The sequence below is a fragment of the Pogona vitticeps genome, chromosome 10 (assembly GCF_051106095.1).
Source record: "Pogona vitticeps strain Pit_001003342236 chromosome 10, PviZW2.1, whole genome shotgun sequence".
Taxonomy (NCBI): domain Eukaryota; kingdom Metazoa; phylum Chordata; class Lepidosauria; order Squamata; family Agamidae; genus Pogona; species Pogona vitticeps.
In genome coordinates this window covers 1-20,553 of record NC_135792.1, presented here as the reverse complement: position 1 = coordinate 20,553, position 20,553 = coordinate 1, and the positions used below count along the sequence as shown (strand labels likewise).

The 20,553-nt window shown below is 46.6% G+C and overlaps 1 protein-coding gene and 2 long non-coding RNA genes across 11 annotated transcripts in view; 2 read left to right on the top strand and 1 right to left on the bottom strand.

The window, feature by feature from the left end:
- Positions 1-3,749, top strand: part of KIAA0513 (KIAA0513 ortholog) — a 31,749-nt gene extending 28,000 nt beyond the window's left edge. For 4 of the 6 annotated variants that reach the window (XM_078380416.1, XM_078380417.1, XM_078380415.1 and 1 more), the window contains 2 exons: positions 100-194; positions 365-3,749. In XM_078380416.1, coding sequence (XP_078236542.1) covers positions 100-194; positions 365-414 — 145 coding nt within the window. In that variant the 3' untranslated portion in view covers positions 415-3,749. The remainder of the gene's footprint in view (positions 1-99; positions 195-364) is intronic. The other 2 variants (XR_013538587.1, XR_013538586.1) reach the window with 1 other exon arrangement.
- Positions 3,750-6,113: 2,364 nt separating this feature from the next.
- On the top strand, positions 6,114-16,214 carry LOC140701834 (uncharacterized). Of its 2 annotated transcripts, XR_013538585.1 has the most exons (5): positions 6,114-6,288; positions 7,206-7,309; positions 7,581-7,734; positions 14,178-14,495; positions 15,424-16,214. It is a non-coding gene; the product is annotated as an uncharacterized LOC140701834 (long non-coding RNA). The 2 variants fall into 2 exon arrangements; XR_013538584.1 differs by lacking the exon at positions 14,178-14,495 and having other exon boundaries at positions 6,128-6,288.
- On the bottom strand, positions 10,668-18,328 carry LOC144584379 (uncharacterized). Of its 3 annotated transcripts, none has more exons than XR_013538582.1 (3): positions 16,934-17,128; positions 13,772-15,556; positions 10,668-12,911 (listed from the first exon to the last, which is right to left on the bottom strand). It is a non-coding gene; the product is annotated as an uncharacterized LOC144584379 (long non-coding RNA). The 3 variants fall into 3 exon arrangements; XR_013538583.1 differs by lacking the exon at positions 10,668-12,911 and having other exon boundaries at positions 13,096-13,927; positions 14,153-15,556; XR_013538581.1 differs by lacking the exon at positions 10,668-12,911 and having other exon boundaries at positions 13,096-15,556; positions 16,934-18,328.
- Between the last annotated feature and the right edge of the window lie 2,225 nt (positions 18,329-20,553).

Here is a 20,553-nt window from a genome sequence, read left to right as displayed (position 1 = left end):
TGATCTAAATGCCAGAGATTGAATCCAGGACCTTCTGCAGCTGAAGCAAGCCCATCAATCAGTGTTCTTAAGTAGGCCCGTTTCTTCTTTCTGCTGCAGCACTTTCACTCATAACATGCTGGCTTTTGGGTTGAACAAGAAGCTTTGTAATGACTTCTTGAAGAAGCAGGCAGTGATTGGCAACCTAGATGAAGGTAAGACCATTTCTCTGGGAAGAGTTTTATTCCACATTAGCTTTCATGGACTGTAGCCTCCTTCTGTAAATGGATAGAATGTAGTGCCAGTAAACAGAGTTTTTTTTTATTTCTAATACTCACTGTGTCTCCTAAAAGATCAATTCCTCGAGTTGGTTCTATGTTTACAGAGCAGTACAAGCTCCTGAGTGACCACATTGAACAAATGGCCTCGGAGTAGAATTAACACCTGCCTGCTGCAACGTGGGATGAGAGAGAGAGAGAGAGAGAGAGAAAGAAAGAAAGAAAGAAAGAAAGAAAGAGAAGGATGAAGAGAGAACAGAAGCCAGTGAAGTGAAAATGTGCATCCTCCCATCTCTGAGATGATGTGAAGCTTCAGGTGGACTGAAAAAGAAAAAAAAGAGCAAAACCAACAGACACTGTGATAAACCTGCATGATTGTCATCCAAGTGTGTAGAGTAGCACAGTGTCGCCCGTAGATGCAGGATCTTGGCAATCTAAGCTGCCTACTCCTCTCTACAGCTTCCTCCCGTATATCTTTTTTTGCGTAAGCTGACTGACTAAATAATTTTCTTCAAGAACATCTGCATGTAGAGCAGTGCAAGCAGGGATGGGAAAGTACAGCCTATTTCTAAAAGGGAAAAGCTCATCCTTGGATGGGCCTCACCCTTCTCTCCTGCCTTCCAGGTACTGTTGCAGAACATATTTAGCAGCAAATGTCTGCGAAGCAGAAACATAAAAGAACGGAATTGTAGCAGAGGGAAAAGGGCAATGCTTCCTTCATTAGTATTATTGTTTGAAAACCCAGCCATTCTAAAGACAGAGCTTTCTGTCTAGGTGAAGAAGCTGGTGCAAAAGTGGGGCGGTGAGGGGTATCAGTATGTTTTGGACTACATGTCAAAAAATACGTCCTTTGTATGTAAAACCTAATTTCCCAGAGTGTTTAAACGCAGGGAGCCATGATGTCTTTTGGCTTGGCACTCTCTGTTGCCCACCTGCTTGCTTCAGAGCAGAGGGGGAGAACAGCTGCCGAGAGTTGCCCGGATAGGTGACCGTTGTTGCTTTCAAGCCCTCTTATGGATCCACTTTCCAAAAAGATCCTGGAGCGCTCAACGGCATACCTTTTAGTTAATGCATATCTGTGTCACATTTCACTCTTTTGTGTGTGTGTGTGTGTGTGTGTGTGTTTTTCTTGGAACCTTTCTTGTTGGTGCAAGAAAGGAAGGGTGTGCTGCCACTTCCCACAGCCATTTGCAATAAAACATTATTAGCAGATGTGAAAGTTCGGGGGGGGGTCAACTGGAGTGTTTGTCAGATAACCACTCTCAGAAGATTATACTATATGTGCCAACTATTGCAGCCATTCAGAAAATCCAACTATGTTAGCCCTGTGCTTGTTTGTGTGCGTGTGTTTGTTTGTCCCTTCCTTCCTTCCTTCCTTCCTTCCTTCCTTCCTTCCTTCCTTCCTTCCTTCCTTCCTTCCTACCTACCTACCCACCCACCCACCCACCCACCCACCCACTACCTACCTGCCTACCTACCTAGTTGTTCAACTGTCAGTGTCTTCAACATCTCGCTGTGCCCCAAATGTGCAACTGACTGCATAGCTGGGCGAATGGTGGATGTAAACACTTGCATGGTTGCCCTTCTGCATGTAGTGAACCTCAACAGGTTTTGATCTCTCTCTCTCTCTCTCTCTCTCTCTCTCTCTCTCTGTGTGTGTGTGTGTGTGAGAGAGAGAGAGAGAGAGAGAGAAAGAGAGAGAGAGAGATTGAGATTAGGTTCTGTGCCCTACATGGGCTTCAGTTCTACATATGTTGGACTGCAAGTTCCCTCCTCCTTGTCCAGCACAAAATGCTGGCTGGGAGGACAAGAGCATCATCTCGTTCTGAGGGTACCAGGCTGAGGACTTCCTCCTCCTCCTCCTCTCCCTGAGCAGGGGCAAATAGACTTTGTACTGTTCCCAGGAAGCCTTGATAGTTCTTTCTGGATGCAATCTTTTAATGCGCTGTAACCAGCAAGTATGGAATTGGAGATCTGTTGAGCCTCCTAGGGCTCTGTTTCAAATGTTGTTGCGCTGTCAGGTGCGAATGGGTTGCCATCACTATTGTTCCCGGGTCCCGGTCAATCAGCAGGGACCCAGTCTCTCTCACGGTCTGCTCCGTCAAACCTTCCAGCAAGGGCACAGTCATGTCCTCCCGTTCGAGATTCCACAGGGTTCATCCCTCGGGGGGTCTCGATCCCCCCAGGGTCCTCCCTGTAATTCCTCTTCCTCATCTCCCTTCTGGCCTCTCTCTCCTTTCTCTCTCTACTCTTTCCTTCTTTTCTCTCAACCTCCTCCTCCTCCTCCACTCTCTCGCCTTGGCTTCTCCCCAAGAAGAGGGTCTTGGGGGAATCTCCCTTCTTCTTCTATAATCCACCTCATCTTTAGGCACTCTCATCCTCTCCCATCATCCTGTCCAGGGGTCCTCCATCCACACACATTCCCAGCCTGGCACTGGTGGAACGGACTCTCCTTCCTTTTTACCTCCCCTGTTCCTGCCTCAAATTCCACCTCCTCCTTCCTCTCTTTTCCTGCCTTTCCCTCCTGGACCTGCGAGTTCCCAGTCCACTCCTCTATTTCCATCCCTTGCTGAGCTTCTGCCGCAGAGTCCTGGCGCCGGCTGGGGACTCACCTCCTCCTGATCCTCGCTGTGTGTGTGTGGGGGGGCTCTCCAGCGAGTGGGGCATCCCTCTCTCGCGTGCCTTCTGTCTCACAGCAGGTCTGTATTAATCTCCTGTGCAAAGTGTCAAGTGATGACTATACTGTGACTCAAGCCTTCCAAGATGCATGCAAAAATTGGGAACATCATATCCATTCTAGGGTTAAACTGGGAATTCGTGTTGTGTCCTCTATGATTGGGTGTGTGTGTGTGTCTTTTATTTTCAAGGTTTGAAAGAACAGAACAAAAGGGATATCTTTCTAGGGGTTAACTTTATGCTGCGAAAGGATTTACTGATATTTACATTTATTTAATTATCCAGGATTGAAACTAGATATGCCCACCAAAAAACCCATTATCCTTTTTTCTGCTTTCAAATTTTTTACTAATGTGTCATTTGAAAGGCATTCTTTGTCTTGTTGCTTATCTTCCACCTTCCCTTTTCCAAATAGAGCTCTGATTATCTTACATTGCTAGAAATTTCTTACTGTGAAGAATCTCTCTCCCTCTCCCTCAGACATATAAATGTATAGTACAATGATAAAGCAGTGTTCCTGTATATCATCTCCATAGAGCTACTTGAGTTTCCCTGGAATATTACATACTGTGTTTGACTGTTTTGTATATTAAAGGTCTATTTATCAAAGTTCTGTTGTACTGGATCCTATGCAAAACTTTGTATCGATGTCTTAAATATGAGCTTGTGGTGAAGAAAAGTGGCGCAGAGAGTGCATGATTTGTTATTTCTTGTGGACCCTTACTATTTTTAACTTGTGTTGAGAAGCATTTCAGGTTCTTGTTATGTAAAGACTGGAGAAATGAAATAAAATTTCCTTTCTTCTTTTTAAACTCACACTGAATTCAGTCTCTTTTATATGCGCTTTTCTATGCCACACACAAATGTGCCCTTATATTTTACCCCCAAGTCTATCCTAGCATGCAAAGGCTTTCTTCTTTTATAGATTACATTTTAAAAGGAAATGTTTTTAATATTAGTTAATTTAAACAATATTAGTTGCTGTTTGTTTCACTGGAATAGTATAAATATATAAATACAACAATATCTACCACCCCTCGGCAGCCCCTTTCAGGCTCGCTTTCCTTCTCCCTGTCAGGCTACAAAGAAAAACCCTGAGTGAAAACTCCTGCCATAACTATTGGCAGCTATTGGGGTTATTTGGCCTCTCTCCCTATGGAGAGAAAGGTGTAGGCATTCTATAACTGTCTTTTAGGCAAGAGAGTCGGTGCAGGAGATTTGATTGTGTATTTTTCTTTAAAGGATGACAGGGAGAAGGAAATGCCCTCACGGGCTTTCCTGCAGGCGTCATTTGGCCTCTCTTCTTTTTTTTTCTTTTATCATTAGCATGCTTCTTTTACTCATATAAAATACGACAATTTTTATTTCAAATGTGTTATACACATTTTTCAAATTTGCCCTACGAGGTTATGATAAAATGTATGAAGTTTTTGGAAACTCTGTTAAAAACCACCCGATAGCTTTCAGCTGAGTGTTTGGAAGAGGCAAGCCCACCTAATCCCTGTCTGAAAATTTGTGTACAAAAATCAAGGCCTTCCCTCTCCCTCTGAATGTAGACACAGTAACGCACTAGGGTCTGAAATCCCCTAGTAAGTTGCACTGAGAGAAGGCCCCCATATTCAGTCAGGGTTTGGTTAGTTGAGCCTTCTAAAAGTTGTTGGTGACTTGCTATTGGTTTCAGCTAGAAGTGTCAACTATTGGAAGAAGAATCCACCTAGGCGAGAAGATTTTAATAAACATCTACTCTGAGAAATGCATACCAAGATCACAGGAGGCAAGAGTGCAGTTATTTTTATGTGCTGTCAGGTTGCATCCAGGACATAATTCACTGGCCTTTCTGCTGCATCACCAAGAGGTGAAAATCACTGACTTTAAAAGAAAGAAAAAATCACATATAATCAAACCTCTGAGAGCTATGCCTTTTATTATTATTTGAAAATATATTTTCAAAAACATGGAGGTCTGGTAAATTTTCACTTAATATGTGCAATATTTCAAAGACCTAATTTTGACCTAGGAAATAAAAACCTGTAGTACTTTTGGGCAGTGCAGGTCTCCAGTAATTTGAGTCAATCTGGTTTGCAGTGATTCACCCTGTGATTTTAATTAATTCAATTAAAATCAAATTTACCTGCCTCTGATCCAGGCGCAGACATCTGGTAGCTTTCCGATTAAACAGTGTACCAATTAAACAGCCGCCTAGAGTGGTCGAAATGACCCGATAGGCGGGGTACAAATAGAATAAAGAAATAAAGAAATAAATTGCCACCTGTTACAGCGTGGACAGTAGGGCAAAAAGCAATAATAATAAGAAGAAGAACAATAACAATAACTGCAACAATAATAATCATTTATAACTATATTTATTTATTACCGTTTCATGCAGTAATCTTATTAAGGCACACAAATATTTTAATTTAAAGAAAGGACGCTCAGTTCAAATGAGAAATTACAGATATCTAAAACCACCTTTACAAGTGGCTGATAAAGGAGAAAAGGGGAGGGGGGGTTACTAATAAAAAGCAGGTGAAATAGACAAGCACCGAAAGTTCATTGAATTGCAGTCGTCCTCTTGAACGTTGGGAGACGAACCAGGAAAAAAAGACAGGAGGAGGTTTCCTCCTCCCCAGTCCCTGGGAGAGCGAGGCGCCCTTCCTTTTCTTCCTCCACCTCCACCTCCTCCTCCTCCTCCTAGGTCCCTCTCAAGATATGCCCCCCCCCCATGGAGCAGGAGCCGTTTAGGAGCCGCACTTTTAATTCCCCCAGCCGGGAAGCCTGGGGGGGGGGGGTTGAAATGGCTAGGGTCCTCCGGCATGAGGCTGCCAGCAGAGGGAGCCGAGAAGTGGCCGGCCAAGGGAGTAGAGGCACCGTCTAGCACGCTTGGACTCAGAGGGCCTTTCATGCTGACGTTCTAGCCTTCAGAACTCACAGGGCAGGTCCTCTGGTCCCGCCTCTTCCTGGCAGTTGCCCCAGAGCCGTTCTAGCCTTCTGAAATCAGAGGGCAGGTCCTCCGGGCCCGCCTCTTCCTGTCTTGTCGCCATGGAGCCGATCCCAGCCAATGGAAATCAGAGGGCAGGTCCTCAGGGCCCGCCTCTTCCTGCAAGTCGCCATGGGGACCTTCTAGCCCTTTGCACTCGGAGAGCAGGTCCTCAGGGCCCGCCCCTTCCTGTCCCGTTGCCATGGCGACGCTGGGACGCTAAAGGCCGGTGCGTCACGCTTTTCCTTCCCCACCGTGTCTCCCCATTATTTGTCCGGCCTGCCCCTGCGGCACCCAGAGGCTGTTCCGGCTGCAAGGCCGGTGGCAGACCCGGCCTGCGCTGGACGCTGCCCCGCTCCGACCGGGGACGGCGGCTGGGTAAGGAGGCCCGTGGGGGAGGGTGGGGTGACTGCTGGGACCCTTCTCCCCCACCCCATGATGGGCTTTGTAGTCCTTCAGGAGATGAATCTGATCCAAGGTGGGAAAGGCGGTCTTCGGGATTTTTCAAGTTTTGGGGCATGGGCAGAGTTACAGTTGGTCTCCTCCCCACGAGGCTGGCCCTTAAGGAAAGGATTAAAGGGGGTCTGGGTGGATTTCGCTCCCTCCCTCTGCCTCCAAACCCCATAGGAAATTCAGGGCGGGACTCGGCCTTGTACTCGTCTCCCTCACTTTTCACTGCATTAAAATATTTGAAGTGTTTCATGGTTGTTTCTTTTATTTATTTTTTATGTATGTAAGTATGCACGCATGTATTTATTGATGCATGTGCTTGTTTGTTTGTTTGTTTGTTCTGCGATTTATATAGCACCCATCTGGCAGCCAAGGCCTCTCTGGCCCGTTTGTTTGCGTTGCGATTGCGTTGCGGCCTTGCAGTCGTCTCCCTCACTTTTCACTGCATTAAATTATTTGAAGTTCTTCATGGTTGTTTCTTTTATTTATTTTTTATGTATGCATGTAAGTATGCGTGCATGCATGTCTGTATTTACGTGTGTTTGTGTGTGTGTGTGTGCGTGCGTGTGTTATTTATTTATTTATTTGCTTATTGATTTATGTGATTTATATGGCGCCCATCTGTCAGCGAAGGCCTCTCTGGCCAGTTTATTTGCGTTGTGATTTTATTATTCCACCCTGGAGAGGAGAGGGAGCTGTCTTTTTCTTCCCACCATCAAGGGGACCTGGGTTTGTGGCTGATTTCTACTGCTTTTAATTCCACCCCCTGGTCCCGCTTTTCTCCCCCTTTTCACAGCCGCTTGTACTTGTCATTTGGAATAACTGGATTTTCCCTTCCGAACCAGGTGTCGTTCTTTCAGTGAGCTCGTTCACGCGGATGCAGAGCTTCATCGTTCGTTTGCGCCACCCTGCAACCTCGAGGAACGACCGGATCCAGAAAGGTCGGCGGGTAAGTGTGCAGGGGGCCGGCGGGATGGTAGGCATACCATGCGGGTCTGTCACGAGCCCCTCTGCCCCGTGACGGCCCTTGTAGTTGTTAACAGAGAAGAAAGGTGTGAAATAACCATTTAAAAAAACGCTCTGGGTAATTTTGACGCCCCTGGGCATGCACAGAGTTGCAGTTTTCAAACTTGCCGTTAGGATGGCCGGTCCAAAACAAAAAAGGATTAAGGCAGATGTGTGTACAGGTGCGTATGTCTCTCGGCCCTTTACGCCTGCAGGACATGGCGAGCTGTCTCCAGTCTCCCTCCCAGCTCGGGTTCGAGTCCCGAGGTGGAGATTCCTGAGGACTTCCATCTCCCCTTCTTTCCCGCCAAGGACGAGAGAAAGCGCAGTTCGGGGCTGAGTGCCGTGACCGTCTTCTTTGTGTTTCATGTAAGTTATTATTTTATTATTACTCTTCTTCTGGCTTTTATTGTTCTTGTCTCCTCCAGCGCGCACGGGGGGGGGGAGCAGGGCCGAAGGAAGGTTGGAGGACCCTCTCGCCCTACGCCGTGATCTGCCAGGCAGAGGAGGCCTTTTCTTTTTCCCTGTTCGGGCTGCCAGCAGACAGCTTTCTGCCTTTGCTGTATTTATTCGAAGAGCTCAGGCGGCAGTGCTTCAGAGGAGTCTGTCATCCATTATTAGGGTTCTTTAAAACAAACGCACCCACGTTTCCCTGCATTCTTCCCATGAGTCTCAGCCCATCTGTAAGAGACGCAGACCCCCTTACGCTCTCGGTCGTGGCACTATAGGATCCCACTCCCTTCTCTAAATCTCAAAAAATACAGTGAAAGGGCCCACCAAGGCAGGGTGGGGAGGGGGATTGGAATCATCTGTTTCTTAATATCCTAGTAAAGTGTCTTCTTTAAAGTACGTTCATCGCCGGCCGGTTTTACATCTGAACTTGCATGGGTAATGGGTAATGGTGAATATGCAAAAGGGTTGCCAATAAAACCTGAAAATTCTCATCCCCCCCCACCTGCATTCTCTTTTGTGTGAGCGCGAGTGTTACTTTTTAGACTTCAGGAAACGGCTTTGGGACCATGAGTTTCTTCTCTTATTTTATTTATTTATTTATTTATTTATTTAATTTATATGCCTCCCACTCTACCCAAAGGTCTCTGGGCGGCTTACAACAATTAAAATTCAATACAATAAAATATAAAATGATTAAAATACAATTCAAATACGATTAAAATACAATTAAAATTGCCATCATAAAGACCCACAGCTACGGGGCGTGGACAACGGTAAAGAAGATCCAGGCGCAGACATCTGGTAGCTTTCCGATTAAACAGTGTACCAATTAAACAGCCGCCTAGAGTGGTCGAAATGACCAGATAGGCGGGGTATAAATAGAATAAAGAAATAAAGAAATAAATTGCCACCTGTTACAGCGTGGACAGTAGGGCAAAAAGCAATAATAATAAGAAGAAGAACAATAAAAATAACTGCAACAATAATAATCATTTATAACTATATTTATTTATTACCGTTTCATGCAGTAATCTTATTAAGGCACACAAATATTTTAATTTAAAGAAAGGACGCTTAGTTCAAATGAGAAATTACAGATATCTAAAACCACCTTTACAAGTGGCTGATAAAGGAGAAAAGGGGAGGGGGGTTACTAATAAAAAGCAGGTGAAATAGACAAGCACCGAAAGTTCATTGAATTGCAGTCGTCCTCTTGAACGTTGGGAGACGAACCAGGAAAAAAAGACACGAGGAGGTTTCCTCCTCCCCAGTCCCTGGGAGAGCGAGGCGCCCTTCCTTTTCTTCCTCCACCTCCTCCTCCTCCTCCTCCTCCTCCTAGGTCCCTCTCAGGATATGCCCCCCCCCATCGAGCAGGAGCCCTTTAGGAGCCGCGCTTTTAATTCCCCCAGCCGGGAAGCCTGGGGGGGGCTGGTTGAAATGGCTAGGGTCCTCCGGCATGAGGCTGCCAGCAGAGGGAGCGAAGAAGTGGCCGGCCAAGGGAGTAGAGGCACCGTCTAGCACGCTTGGACTCAGAGGGCCTTTCATGCTGATGTTCTAGCCTTCAGAACTCACAGGGCAGGTCCTCTGGTCCCGCCTCTTCCTGTCGCGTCGCCATGGAGCCGCTCCCAGCCAATGGAAATCAGAGGGCAGGTCCTCAGGGCCCGCCTCTTCCTGCAAGTCGCCATGGGGACCTTCTAGCCCTTTGCACTCGGAGAGCAGGTCCTCTGGGCCCGCCCCTTCCTGTCCCGTTGCCATGGCGACGCTGGGACGCTAAAGGCCGGTGCGTCACGCTTTTCCTTCCCCCCCGTGTCTCCCCATTATTTGTCCGGCCTGCCCCTGCGGCACCCAGAGGCTGTTCCGGCTGCAAGGTCGGTGGCAGACCCGGCCTGCGCTGGACGCTGCCCCGCTCCGACCGGGGAGGGCGGCTGGGTAAGGAGGCCCGTGGGGGAGGGTGGGGTGACTGCTGGGACCCTTCTCCCCCACCCCATGATGGGCTTTGTAGTCCTTTAGGAGATGAATATGATCCAAGGTGGGAAAAGCCACCAAATCTCTGGGCATGTGCAGAGTTACGGTTGGTCTCCTCCCCATGAGGCTGGCCCTGAAGGAAAGGATTAAAAGGGTCTCGGTGGATTTCGGTCCCTCCCTCCCTCCCTCCCTCCCTCTTTTTGCCTCCAAACCCCATGGGAAATGCAGGGCAGGACTCATCCTGGTAGTTGTCGCCCTCACATTAAATGACTTGAAGTTCTTCATGCTTCCTTCTTTTATATATTTAAATTTAATTACTTATTTAATTATATATTTATTTGATTTATATAATGCCCCTCTGGCAGCCAAGGCCACTCTGGGCTTTTTGTTTGTGTTGCGATTTTATTATTTCACCCTGGAGAGGCGAGGGAGCCGTCTTTTTCTTCCGAGCATCAAGGGCACCTTGGGTTGTGGCTCATTTCTACTGCTTTTAATTCCACCCGCTGCCCCCTGGTTTTCTCCCCCTTTTTACAGGCGCTTGTACTTGTCATTTGGAATAACTGTATTTTTCCCCTCTTAAGCAGGTGTCGTTGTGTCCATGAGATCGCAGAGTTTCATAGTTCATTTGCTCCAACCAGTGCGCCACGTGGCTCTCATAAGGATGGAGGTTCCATATGGAACTGCAGTTTTCTCCATTTTCCTTCAATCAAAGTTAGAAAAAAATAATATTTGAACGTCTGTGACAAACTAGCGCTAAATAGGCAGGAACGGGTGGTGATGCAGGGTAACGCCAACAGAGTAAGGTCACGTTCATTTACCGAGAGGATGTCGCACAAAGTTGACAGCCAGGGGCAGAGGTGGGAAAAAATATCCTGAAACTCAGGTTTCCAAGACACTATTATTTATTTATTCATTTTATCTAAAATACTTTTAGCCCCCCTTTCTCCTTAAAGAGGCCACTTACATTGTTAAAAGACAATAGTTAAAGCAGAAACAAGGACTATCCAACAGTGGTTTACATCATTAAAAGGCCATATTTGAATTTAGGACCAATGAATACAGAGAGGCACCTTACATCAACCAAACATTATATTAAAGGTAAAAACAATATATGAATATTATAAATAAAGAAACTAAAATCAATCTGAATAAAGCAAAACACCAGTAGTAGTAAACATCCAGTCATAGGTATAATGTATGAAAATCCACCTAAAAACCACACTTAGGTAGCCAGACAGTCTGGGAAGATTTGCCTGAAGAGAAAGGGCTTTATAGGTCAAAACCAGCTGTTTAAATTGAGCCCCGAAACAATCGGCAGCCTGCGGAGCTGCCGTAATACAGGGGCGGTGCGATCAGTATGACGACCCATAGTCCGCAATCCGACCGCCGCGTTTGAGTCCTGCGGAAGTGTCGTGACACTTTCCATCGACGGGACCACATGGAGCCTGTTAGCCCACTGGTTCTTAACCTTTGTTACTCGGATGTTTTTGGACTGCAACTCCCAGAAGCCTTCACCATCAGCTCTGGTGGCTGAGGTTTCTGGGAGTTGCAGTTCAAAAACACCTGAGTAACAAAGGTTAAGAACCACTGTGTTAGCCAATCTAGACTGATTACTAAGCTACAATAATGGGTACTTCTTGAGCCTACAGTGGCTCCTTATGATACACTGCCCGTATATGATTAACCCCCACCCCACCCCCACGGAAGGCCAGACTCCTGGGCTCTTTCAGAAGCAACGCTGATCCAAGGCTAACGCACACTTAGAATGGCCAAATTAGAAATTCCAAGTTCCCGATTTATTTAGTAGATTTGGAAACCCAAGTTGAAGAAAACTAAGATTGACCAGTGACTGATGTTTCATCCGAGAAGCCAAAATAGGAGGACAGTATTTTTAGGCAGCATTATTTTCATTCATCAATGCATATTCAGTTTGTTGTACAATACGTTCATTTCATTTTGCAGTTGAGTCATTTTAGCAGCCTGTCATCATTCAAGAGGAAATCTTTGAAGCGAAGACGCTGCTTAACACTCTCAGCAACACATAGGCAAGAAGAGGAAAACATTAACCCCTGCAAATTACTGAGCCGAAAACTCTGCAGAGCACAAGATACATTAAAAAGGGGGCTGTTTGGCTATTTGATAGGGGTCGGGTGGGGAGACAGTAGATTAGACCCTCCTGAGCAACCACTGGATTGCAGTAGAGTAACACAGGTCCCCCACGAGAGGTTTTATCAGAGAGAGTCAAGATTTCCAACCTACCGGAGGCGGCTAAAAAAAGAGGTAATAAACGACTTGACTTTGCGTAGAAAAGGCTGCCAAAGTGGCTCAAACTTTTTTAGGGGCTCGTCAGATGGAAATAACCCCCCCACCCCACTGAACACTATTCATTGAGGAAAAGCCTGCCTGAAGAGACAGGTCTCCACCTGCTTGGACAAGGACAGCACGGAGAACACTTCTCCTTTCAGGGAAGAGATGCAGCGTACCAGGAGCAAGATGCTCGCAAAGCATCATGTCAGGTTACCGGGTTTGTTTTTTCACAGCCAAAACCAAAGATTTTGTGTCCTTGTAAAGGGTAGAGTTAGTTCTTGTGGACTGAGGTCCATTTCAGGAGTCAAGAACCTGTGCTGCTTTTAAGATCACAAGTTTCCCCTTTAGGCATTTGTTGGGGGACTCCTGGATGACTTCCAAGGAGGGGGAGCCCTATTCTTCAGGCTTTCCCCACCGAAATTCCCATGGCTGGAGGTGAGGCGGGGAGGACCAGTTTTTCCATAAGAGGATCAAGAGTACCAAGCTGTTAAAAAAGACCCAGGCACAGTAAGCGAAAAATAGAAAGCAAAAAAAGAAAAGGAAAGTGTGCTGCTTCTATACCGCCCCATAGTGCTTCAAGCACTCTCAGGGTGATTTACAAGTTAATTATGCAGGCTACACATTGCCCCCACCCAGCAAGCTGGGTACTCATTCTACCAACCTCAGAAGGATAGAAGTCTGAGCCAACCTTGAGCCGGCTACCTGGGATCGAACCCCAGGTCGTGAGCAGTTTTGGCTGCAGTACAGCATTTTAACCAGTCCACCACGAGGCTCTCATAAGGATGGAGGTTCCATATGGAGCTGCAGTTTTCTCCATTTTCCTTCAATCAAAGTTAGAAAAAAAAAATATTTGAACGACTGTAACAAACTAGCGCTAATTGGACAGCAACGGGTTGTGATGCAGGGCAACGCCAACAGAGTAAGGTCACGTCCATTTACCGAGAGGATGTCACACAAAGTTGACAGCCAGGGGCAGAGGTGGGAAAAAATATCCTGAAATTCAGGTTTCCAAGACACTATTATTTATTTATTCATTTTATCTAAAATACTTTTAGCCCGCCTTTCTCCTTAAAGAGGCCTCTTACATTGTTGAAAGACAATAGTTAAAAGCAGAAACAAGGACTATCCAACAGTGGTTTACATCATTAAAAGGCCATATTTAAAGTTAGGACCAATGAATACAGAGAGGCACCTTCCATCAACAAAATATTATATTAAAGGTAAAAGCAGTATGTGAATATTATAAATGAACAAAGTAAAATCACGCTGAATAAAGCAAAACACAAGTAGTAGTAAACATCCAGTCATAGGTATAATGCATGAAAATCCACCTAAAAACCACAATTAGGTAGGCAGACACTCCGGGAAGAGTTGCCTGAAGAGAAAGGGCTTTATAGGTCAAAACCAGCTGTTTAAATTGAGCCCAGAAACCGATCGGCAGCCTGCGGAGCTGCCATAACACGAGGGCAAGGCGATCCCTATCAGGAACCACAGTCCGCAATCCGGCCACCACGTTTTAGTCCTGCGGAAGTATCTTGACACTTTCTATCGACGAGACCAGTTGGAGCCTGTTACCCAATCTGGATTGATTATTAAGCTACAATAAAGGGTACTTCTTGAGCCCACAATCACTCCTTATGATAAACTACCCCTATGGGCTTAACTCCCACCCCCACTCCACCTGCACAGAAGGCTAGACTGCTGGTCTCCTTCAGAAGCAACGCCGACGCAAGGCCAGAGGCGTGGGATGTACGATGAGCAATTGCCTCCATGTGAAGATCCCTGAGCGGTTGCAGAGCAGATCCCGTCTGTTTATGGATCTCCATAGGAAGATAGCCTATAAAGAATAATACAGAATCAAATGTCCTGTACAGAATCCACATCCTAAAAAGACAGCTATAGATTGCTTACACGTTCCTCTATATAGGAAGAGACACGAAAGCATCCTTGAAGGAAAGCCCACGAAGGGATTTCCTTCGTCCCGTCATCGTACAAAGAAGAAGAAACTAATCCTGGCACATTAACGTTAAGAAGCACATTAACATCAAAAGCATTAGTTTACATTTTGTTTCTTTCTCTTCTGGCAGGTATTAAGAAAAAGAAACCACCACAGCACACGTTCCTTTATCGATACTAATAGAGAAAACGGAAGCTCCTATTCCACACGTTTATAGAAGACGTTTTGGCCGCTCTACGAAGGCGCAAGCACCTCCCTCTCGACGTCTCCGACGCTCCTACTAAGGGAAAGTAAACTATTTAGTATCACCGGATCGCTTCTTACAAATCCGCTTCGTCTAGAGAACCCGACAAACAGCCCTCCAACTTATGAGTTCTAAGACGACCGTGTAGATTTTATCCATTTGAAGTTTTTCTACCCTGTGTTCCTGCTGAAAACAGGACCCAAGGTGACTCACAGCATTAAAAGACAATATTTATAAGTCAAAATCAGCAATCAACCCAAAAATTTGTATAACATCGTTATTCCTATCCTGATTATTCCTAACGAAAACATCCAGTTTTGTGTAGTGGAGAGAGTACGTTAAGAAATCAGGAAATCCGGGCCGGAATCCTCGTTGAGAAACATCACAGAGCATTAAATTAAGCATTCTGCTCTTGGTTCTTAACCTTTGTTACTCGGATGTTTTTGGACTGCAAGTCCCAGAAGCCTTCACCATCAGGTCTACTGGCTGAGGTTTCTGGGAGTTGCAGTTCAAAAACACCTGAGTAACAAAGGTTAAGAACCACTGTGTTAGTCACTCTAGATTGATTACTAAGCTACAATAATGGGTACTTCTTGAGCCTACAGTGGCTCCTTATGATACACTGCCCGTATATGATTAACCCCCACTCCACCCCCACGGAAGGCCAGACTCCTGGGCTCTTTCAGAAGCAACGCTGATTCAAGGCTAGAGGCAGGGGTGTATTTATTTATTTTATATCCCGCCTATGTGGTCTTACGACTACTCTCATGTATGATGAGCAACTGTCTCCAAGTGAAGATTAGTAAGTACTTGCAGAGTGTATCCTGTCTGTTTTGGATAGCCTCTGAAGGAAAATCTATGAAGGGATTTCCTTCACCCCGTCATCCTATAAAGAAAAATACAGAATTAAATCTCGTGCACCAACTCCCCTGCCGAAAAGACAGCTATAGAATGCTTACACCTTCCTCTATATAGGAAGAGACACCAAAGCATCCTTGAAGAAAAGCCCACAAAGGGATTGCCTTCATCCTGTCATCCAATAAAGAAAAAACTAAGCTTGCCGTATTAATGATAAGAGGCACATTAACATGAAAAGCATTCCTTTGCATTTTGTTTCTTTCTCTTTTGGCAGGGAACAAGAAAATAAAGCATAAGAACACTAATACTAATAGAGAAAACGGAAGCTCCTCGTCCACACGTTCATAGAAGAACTTTCAGTGGCTCCATGAAGCTGCAAGCACCTCCTCCTCATGTCTCCGATGCTCCTGTTAAAGCAAAGTAAAATATTTAGTCTCACCGGATCGCTTCCTACAAATCCGCTTCATCCATAGAACCTGACAAACAGCCCTCCAACTTAGATGACGATGAAGATTTTATTCATTTGACGTTTTTCTACCCTGTCTTCCTGCTAAAAACAGGACCCAAGGGGACTCACAGCATTAAAAGACAATATTTAACAGTTAAAATCAGTCATTAACCCATAAATTTGTAGAACATCGTTATTCCTGTCATGATTATTGTTAACAAAAATACCCAGTTTGCTGTAGTAGAGAGAGCGCGTTAATAAATCAGCAAGCCTGGGTTCAAATACCCACCGAGAGGAGTAACATTGAATTAAACAAGAGCATTGAATTAACATTCTGCTGTTGGATGAAAATTGGTATCATGCACTTTGAAACCTAGGCGTTGTTTCTTGCATACAATTTTTCCACCCAGAAGACACAGGCAGGGGTGGCTGCCAGTTTTTGTTTATTAAGTACATGCCTAGAAGAGAGAAACCCACTGCTTTATTTTCCTGTTTGGGAATGTCTTCTTTTTTTTGTTTTGTTTTGTTTTTGCCACACCCACTGAAAGAGGTTTTGGGGGGAAAGAACATTCCTTAGGCAACATTCGATTCCCTGAAATAAAGCCAACGTTGCATAAGTCGTTGTTTTGTCTGGTGTTTTTTTTAACACACACTTAGAATGGCCAAATTAGAAATTCCAAGTTCCCGATTTATTTAGTAGATTTGGACACCCCAGTTGAAGAAAACTACGATTGACCAGTGCCTGATGTTTCATCCGAGAAGCCAAAATAGGAGGACAGTATTTTTAGGCAGCACTATTTTTATTCAGAAATACATATTCATTTTGTTGCAGGTTCATTTCATTTTGCGGTTGAGTCATTGTAGCAGCCTGTCATCATGGAAGAGGAAATATTTTGAACGAAGCTGTAGTTTAATAGTCTGTGCAACACAGAGGAAACCATTAAGTCCTTGAAATTATTGAGCCAAAACCTCTGGACAGCACAAGATCCATTAAAAAGAGGTTGTTTGGCTATTTGATGGGGTCGGGCTGGCAGACAGTAGATGAGACCCTCCTGGGGGGGGGGAATTGCAGGAGAGTAACACAGGTCCCCGACTATAAGTTTTATCAGAGAGAGCCTAGATTTCCAAACAACCGCAGGCAACTAAAAAGGAAGGTAATAAACGGCTTGACTTTGTGTAGAAAAGGCTGCCAAGGTGGATCAAACCTTTTCTAGGGGCTCGTCAGATGGAAACACCCCCCCCCCCCGCCCCGCTGAACACCCAATTTATCACCCCCCCCCAACAAACTTTGAACGTTGATCTGAAGAAAAAGGCCTTCTTGGTCAGGCTTGGCTACCTGAAATCCGAAACGAACTTGTGGAGCAAGCGAAGAAGAAGCAGCAAGAGCAGCAGCAGCCGCAGCCGCCGCCGCCGCCGGTCTCCTCCGGTTGACGACACAGCGGCCAGCCAGCAAACCCCACCCCTCCCGTTTAGTTTTGATCCGAAACGCGCGAGGTGAGGGGCTCTACGTCACGAGACTGCCCAGTTAATTGGGGGGCGTATCGGGCAGTGGATTGAATTCAACCAATGGGCTTTAAAAAAACCCGGGAGGAGGCGGTGCTGTGGAGAGGTAAATGCCGCTTGAGGGGTGTTTCGACTTCGGGTTCCCATGCGAAAGCAAGTCGGGGTCGTTCTCGTGCGGGGGCTGGGGGGGGGTTGAGTTCTACGCGGGGAAGCCTTCGAGGTACTAATGAAGGGACTGTGCCGTGCCAGAGGTGGTTTTTGTTTCTTTCGTTGGTTAAGCAAAAGAGAGAAGAGCTTAAGAGTGTCTAGGGTTCCGTTGGGGAGGTGCCCCTGTTTCTACGAATCAAGTGAAGGGGGAGCGTTTGAGGGTTTTACATCTCCTGGGAAAGGTTTTTGAAAATTTGAAAGGTTTTGAAAGGAAAAGGGATTGAGTTGTGGTTTTGAAAGGAAAAGGGGTCCGTGTTGCATTGTTAAAGGGCATTGCGGAGGTGCGGTATTTAAATGACTGAAAACTGAAATCTTGTAGGCGGCAGTGATTTGAGTAAATTGCATGTGGGTTTTTGTTCGTTAGGGTTTACTTATTCGTGCCGTCGTAATTGTGCGTTTGAATTCTTATTTGAAAAGAAATGTTTAAAAAAAATCTAAGAAGTTGTCACTGAATTACGGGACGGTGATTTGGAAGCGAGGTATTTAAAGCTCTTTAAGGTGAATTGTTTGAGGTCACAGCGATCGGTATAAATAGGATGTGGGTTTGTGTTCCTTAGGGTTTACAGTTCTGGTTCGTTTCGTATTAATTAGCGCCATCCCAAGCGCGGTCCGGAGTGTGTATGTGAAGAGCAATGTTTAAAAAATCGGCGTAAGGGGTGTGCAATGCATTGTGGGAGCGTGGTGAGAAATGAGCTTTTAAAGTAGGGTTTGGGTTAAAGTAGCGCAAGGTGTATTTTTGGAGTTGAGAGAGATGTGAATAAATTCGGTGCGGCTTTGTTCGTGTGGTTTAATCGTTTGAAATGTGGTTTTGGCGAGCACATTTGTGGAACGCATGGAGGAGGGTTTGTAACAAAGGATTGAAAGGTTTATGTAAAGACAAGAATGGTAGGGGAGAGTCGGGATGGCAAAAAGAGTGTAAAAGGGCTAAAAGTGAAAGCGTAAGAAAAAGCAAGGAAGTTGCATTTTGTTGAACTGAACGTGAGCTGCAAGAGTTGAGGTTGGAAGGGTTTAAATGCATGATCTGCGTAAAAGGGTCCCATAATGCATCGTGGAGGGTTTCTAGCAATGTTTTTCAAGATTGGTGTAAAAATAAGAATTGGAGGAGAGAGTTGGGGTGGGCAATTGAGTGGAAGACGAAAAAGAAGTGTGAACAGACCGAAATAGAAGGCGCGATGGAATTTTTTGAGCCCACTGTGACCTAGAAGGCTGCAGGATTGGGGGTTTTAAATAGCAATCGGGTTGTAGTAATGTTATAAGGAGAGAGCTGTAGGTTAGGTGCTGTAGAGGTGGATGGCAGCTAACTGAGTGGGAGGAGGGGCAGAGTAGAAGGGAGGGGCAGAGTAGAGGGGAGGGGCAGAGTAGGAGGGGGGCACAGTAGGGGGGGTGGAGCAGAGGGGGCACAGTAGGGGGGGTGGAGCAGAGGGGGCGGAGTAGGGAGGGGGTGGAGCTGAGGGGGGCAGAGTAGGGAGGGGGCAGAGTAGGGAGGGGGCAGAGTAGGGGGGTGGAGCAGGAGGGGGGGGTGGAGCTGAGGGGGCAGAGTAGGGAGGGGCCAGAGTAGGGGGGGTGGAGCAGGAGGGGAGGCGGAGCGGAGGGCGGAGCCGAGGGCAGGGCGGAGGAGAAGGTGGGGCGGGGCGGAGCCGCTGGAGGGGCAGATTTTTTGGCGGCGCGGGCTCGCGCGCGCGCGCGCGCGCGCGAGCCCGCGCCGCCAAAAAATCTGCCCCTCCAGCGGCTCCGCCCCGCCCCACCTTCTCCTCCGCCCTGCCCTCGGCGAAGCAAGGGCGAACCCACACCTCGCAAAAATCTGCCCCTCCCTCGGCTCCGCCGTGCCCTCTGCGAAGCAGGTGCAAGTCTGTGCCTCCCAAAAATCTGCCCCTCCTCCCCCCTGCTCCGCTCCGCCCTCTCTTCCACTCCGCCCTCTCCCCTGCACCACCCTCTCCTCTGCCCCACCCTCTGCTCCACCCCTCCCCCTGCTCTTACTGTGCCGTAACCCTAAAGTTGAACACGACTGGACAAAAATTGTCAACGGGAACCTTTACCTTCAACCCTAACCCTAACCCTAAGGGTTAGGGTTAGGGTTAAAGGTAAAGGTTCCCGTTGACAATTTTTGTCCAGTCGTGTTCAACTTTAGAGGCGGTGCTTATCCCTGTTTTCAAGCCACGGAGCCAGCGTTTTCTCCAAAGACAATCTTCCGTGGCCACATGGCCAGTGCGACTTAGACACGGAATGCTGTTACCTTCGTACCGAGGTGGTCCCTACGTATTTATTTGCATTTGTATGCTTACGAACTGCTAGGTTGGCAGGAGCTGGGAGAATCGACGGGAGCTCACTCCGTCGCATGGATGTGACCTTACAGCTGCAGATTTATAGACCTTACAGCACATAGGCTTCTGTGGTTTAGCCCACAGCGCCACCAAGAGGGTTGTGTAGGCATCCTTCAGTCTCGAAAGACTATGGTAGTGTGCTCTGTATGGAGGACTTGGAACAGCGTCTAGTGTGGCTGAGGAGGCCAATTCGAGAGTTGCAATCTCTTCCACACTGAAGACAAATCCAATCTGTCCCTTGTCCAGCTTCCTGGTTTTGCTTCCTTTGTGACTTCCTCTTTGCTTCAGCCTGCTGGACAAGGGTCTCTTCAAATTGGGAGAGGCCGTGATGTACTGCCTGCCTCCAGGCTGAACGCAAGCGGGTTAGGGTTAGGGAAATTAGGGGAATTAGGGGAATTAGGGGAATTAGGGGAATTATGGAAATTATGGAAATTAGGGTTTGGTTTTGGTTTCGGTTTTGGGATTAGGGTTCGGTTGGGGTTTTTGTTGTGGTTTCGGTTTTGGTTTCGGTTTCGGTTGTGGTTTTGGTTGTGCTTTCGGTTGTGGTTTTGGTATTAGAGTTCGGTTGTGGTTTTTGTTGTGGTTTTGGTTTCGGGATTAGGTTTCGGTTTCGGGATTAGGTTTCGGTTTCGGTTTTGGTTTTGGTTTCTGGATTAGGTTTCGGTTTCCGGTTTCCGGTTTCCGGTTTCCGGTTTCTGGTTTCCAGTTTCCGGTTAGGGTAAGGGTTAGGTGGTTAGGGTTAGGGTTAGGGGGTTAGGGTTAGGGGGTTAGGGTTAGGGTTAGGGGGTTAGGGTTAGGGTTAGGGGGTTAGGGTTAGGGTTAGGGGGTTAGGGTTAGGGGGTTAGGGTTAGGGTTAGGGGGTTAGGGTTAGGGGGTTAGGGTTAGGGTTAGGGTTAGGGTTAGGGGGTTAGGGTTAGGGTTAGGG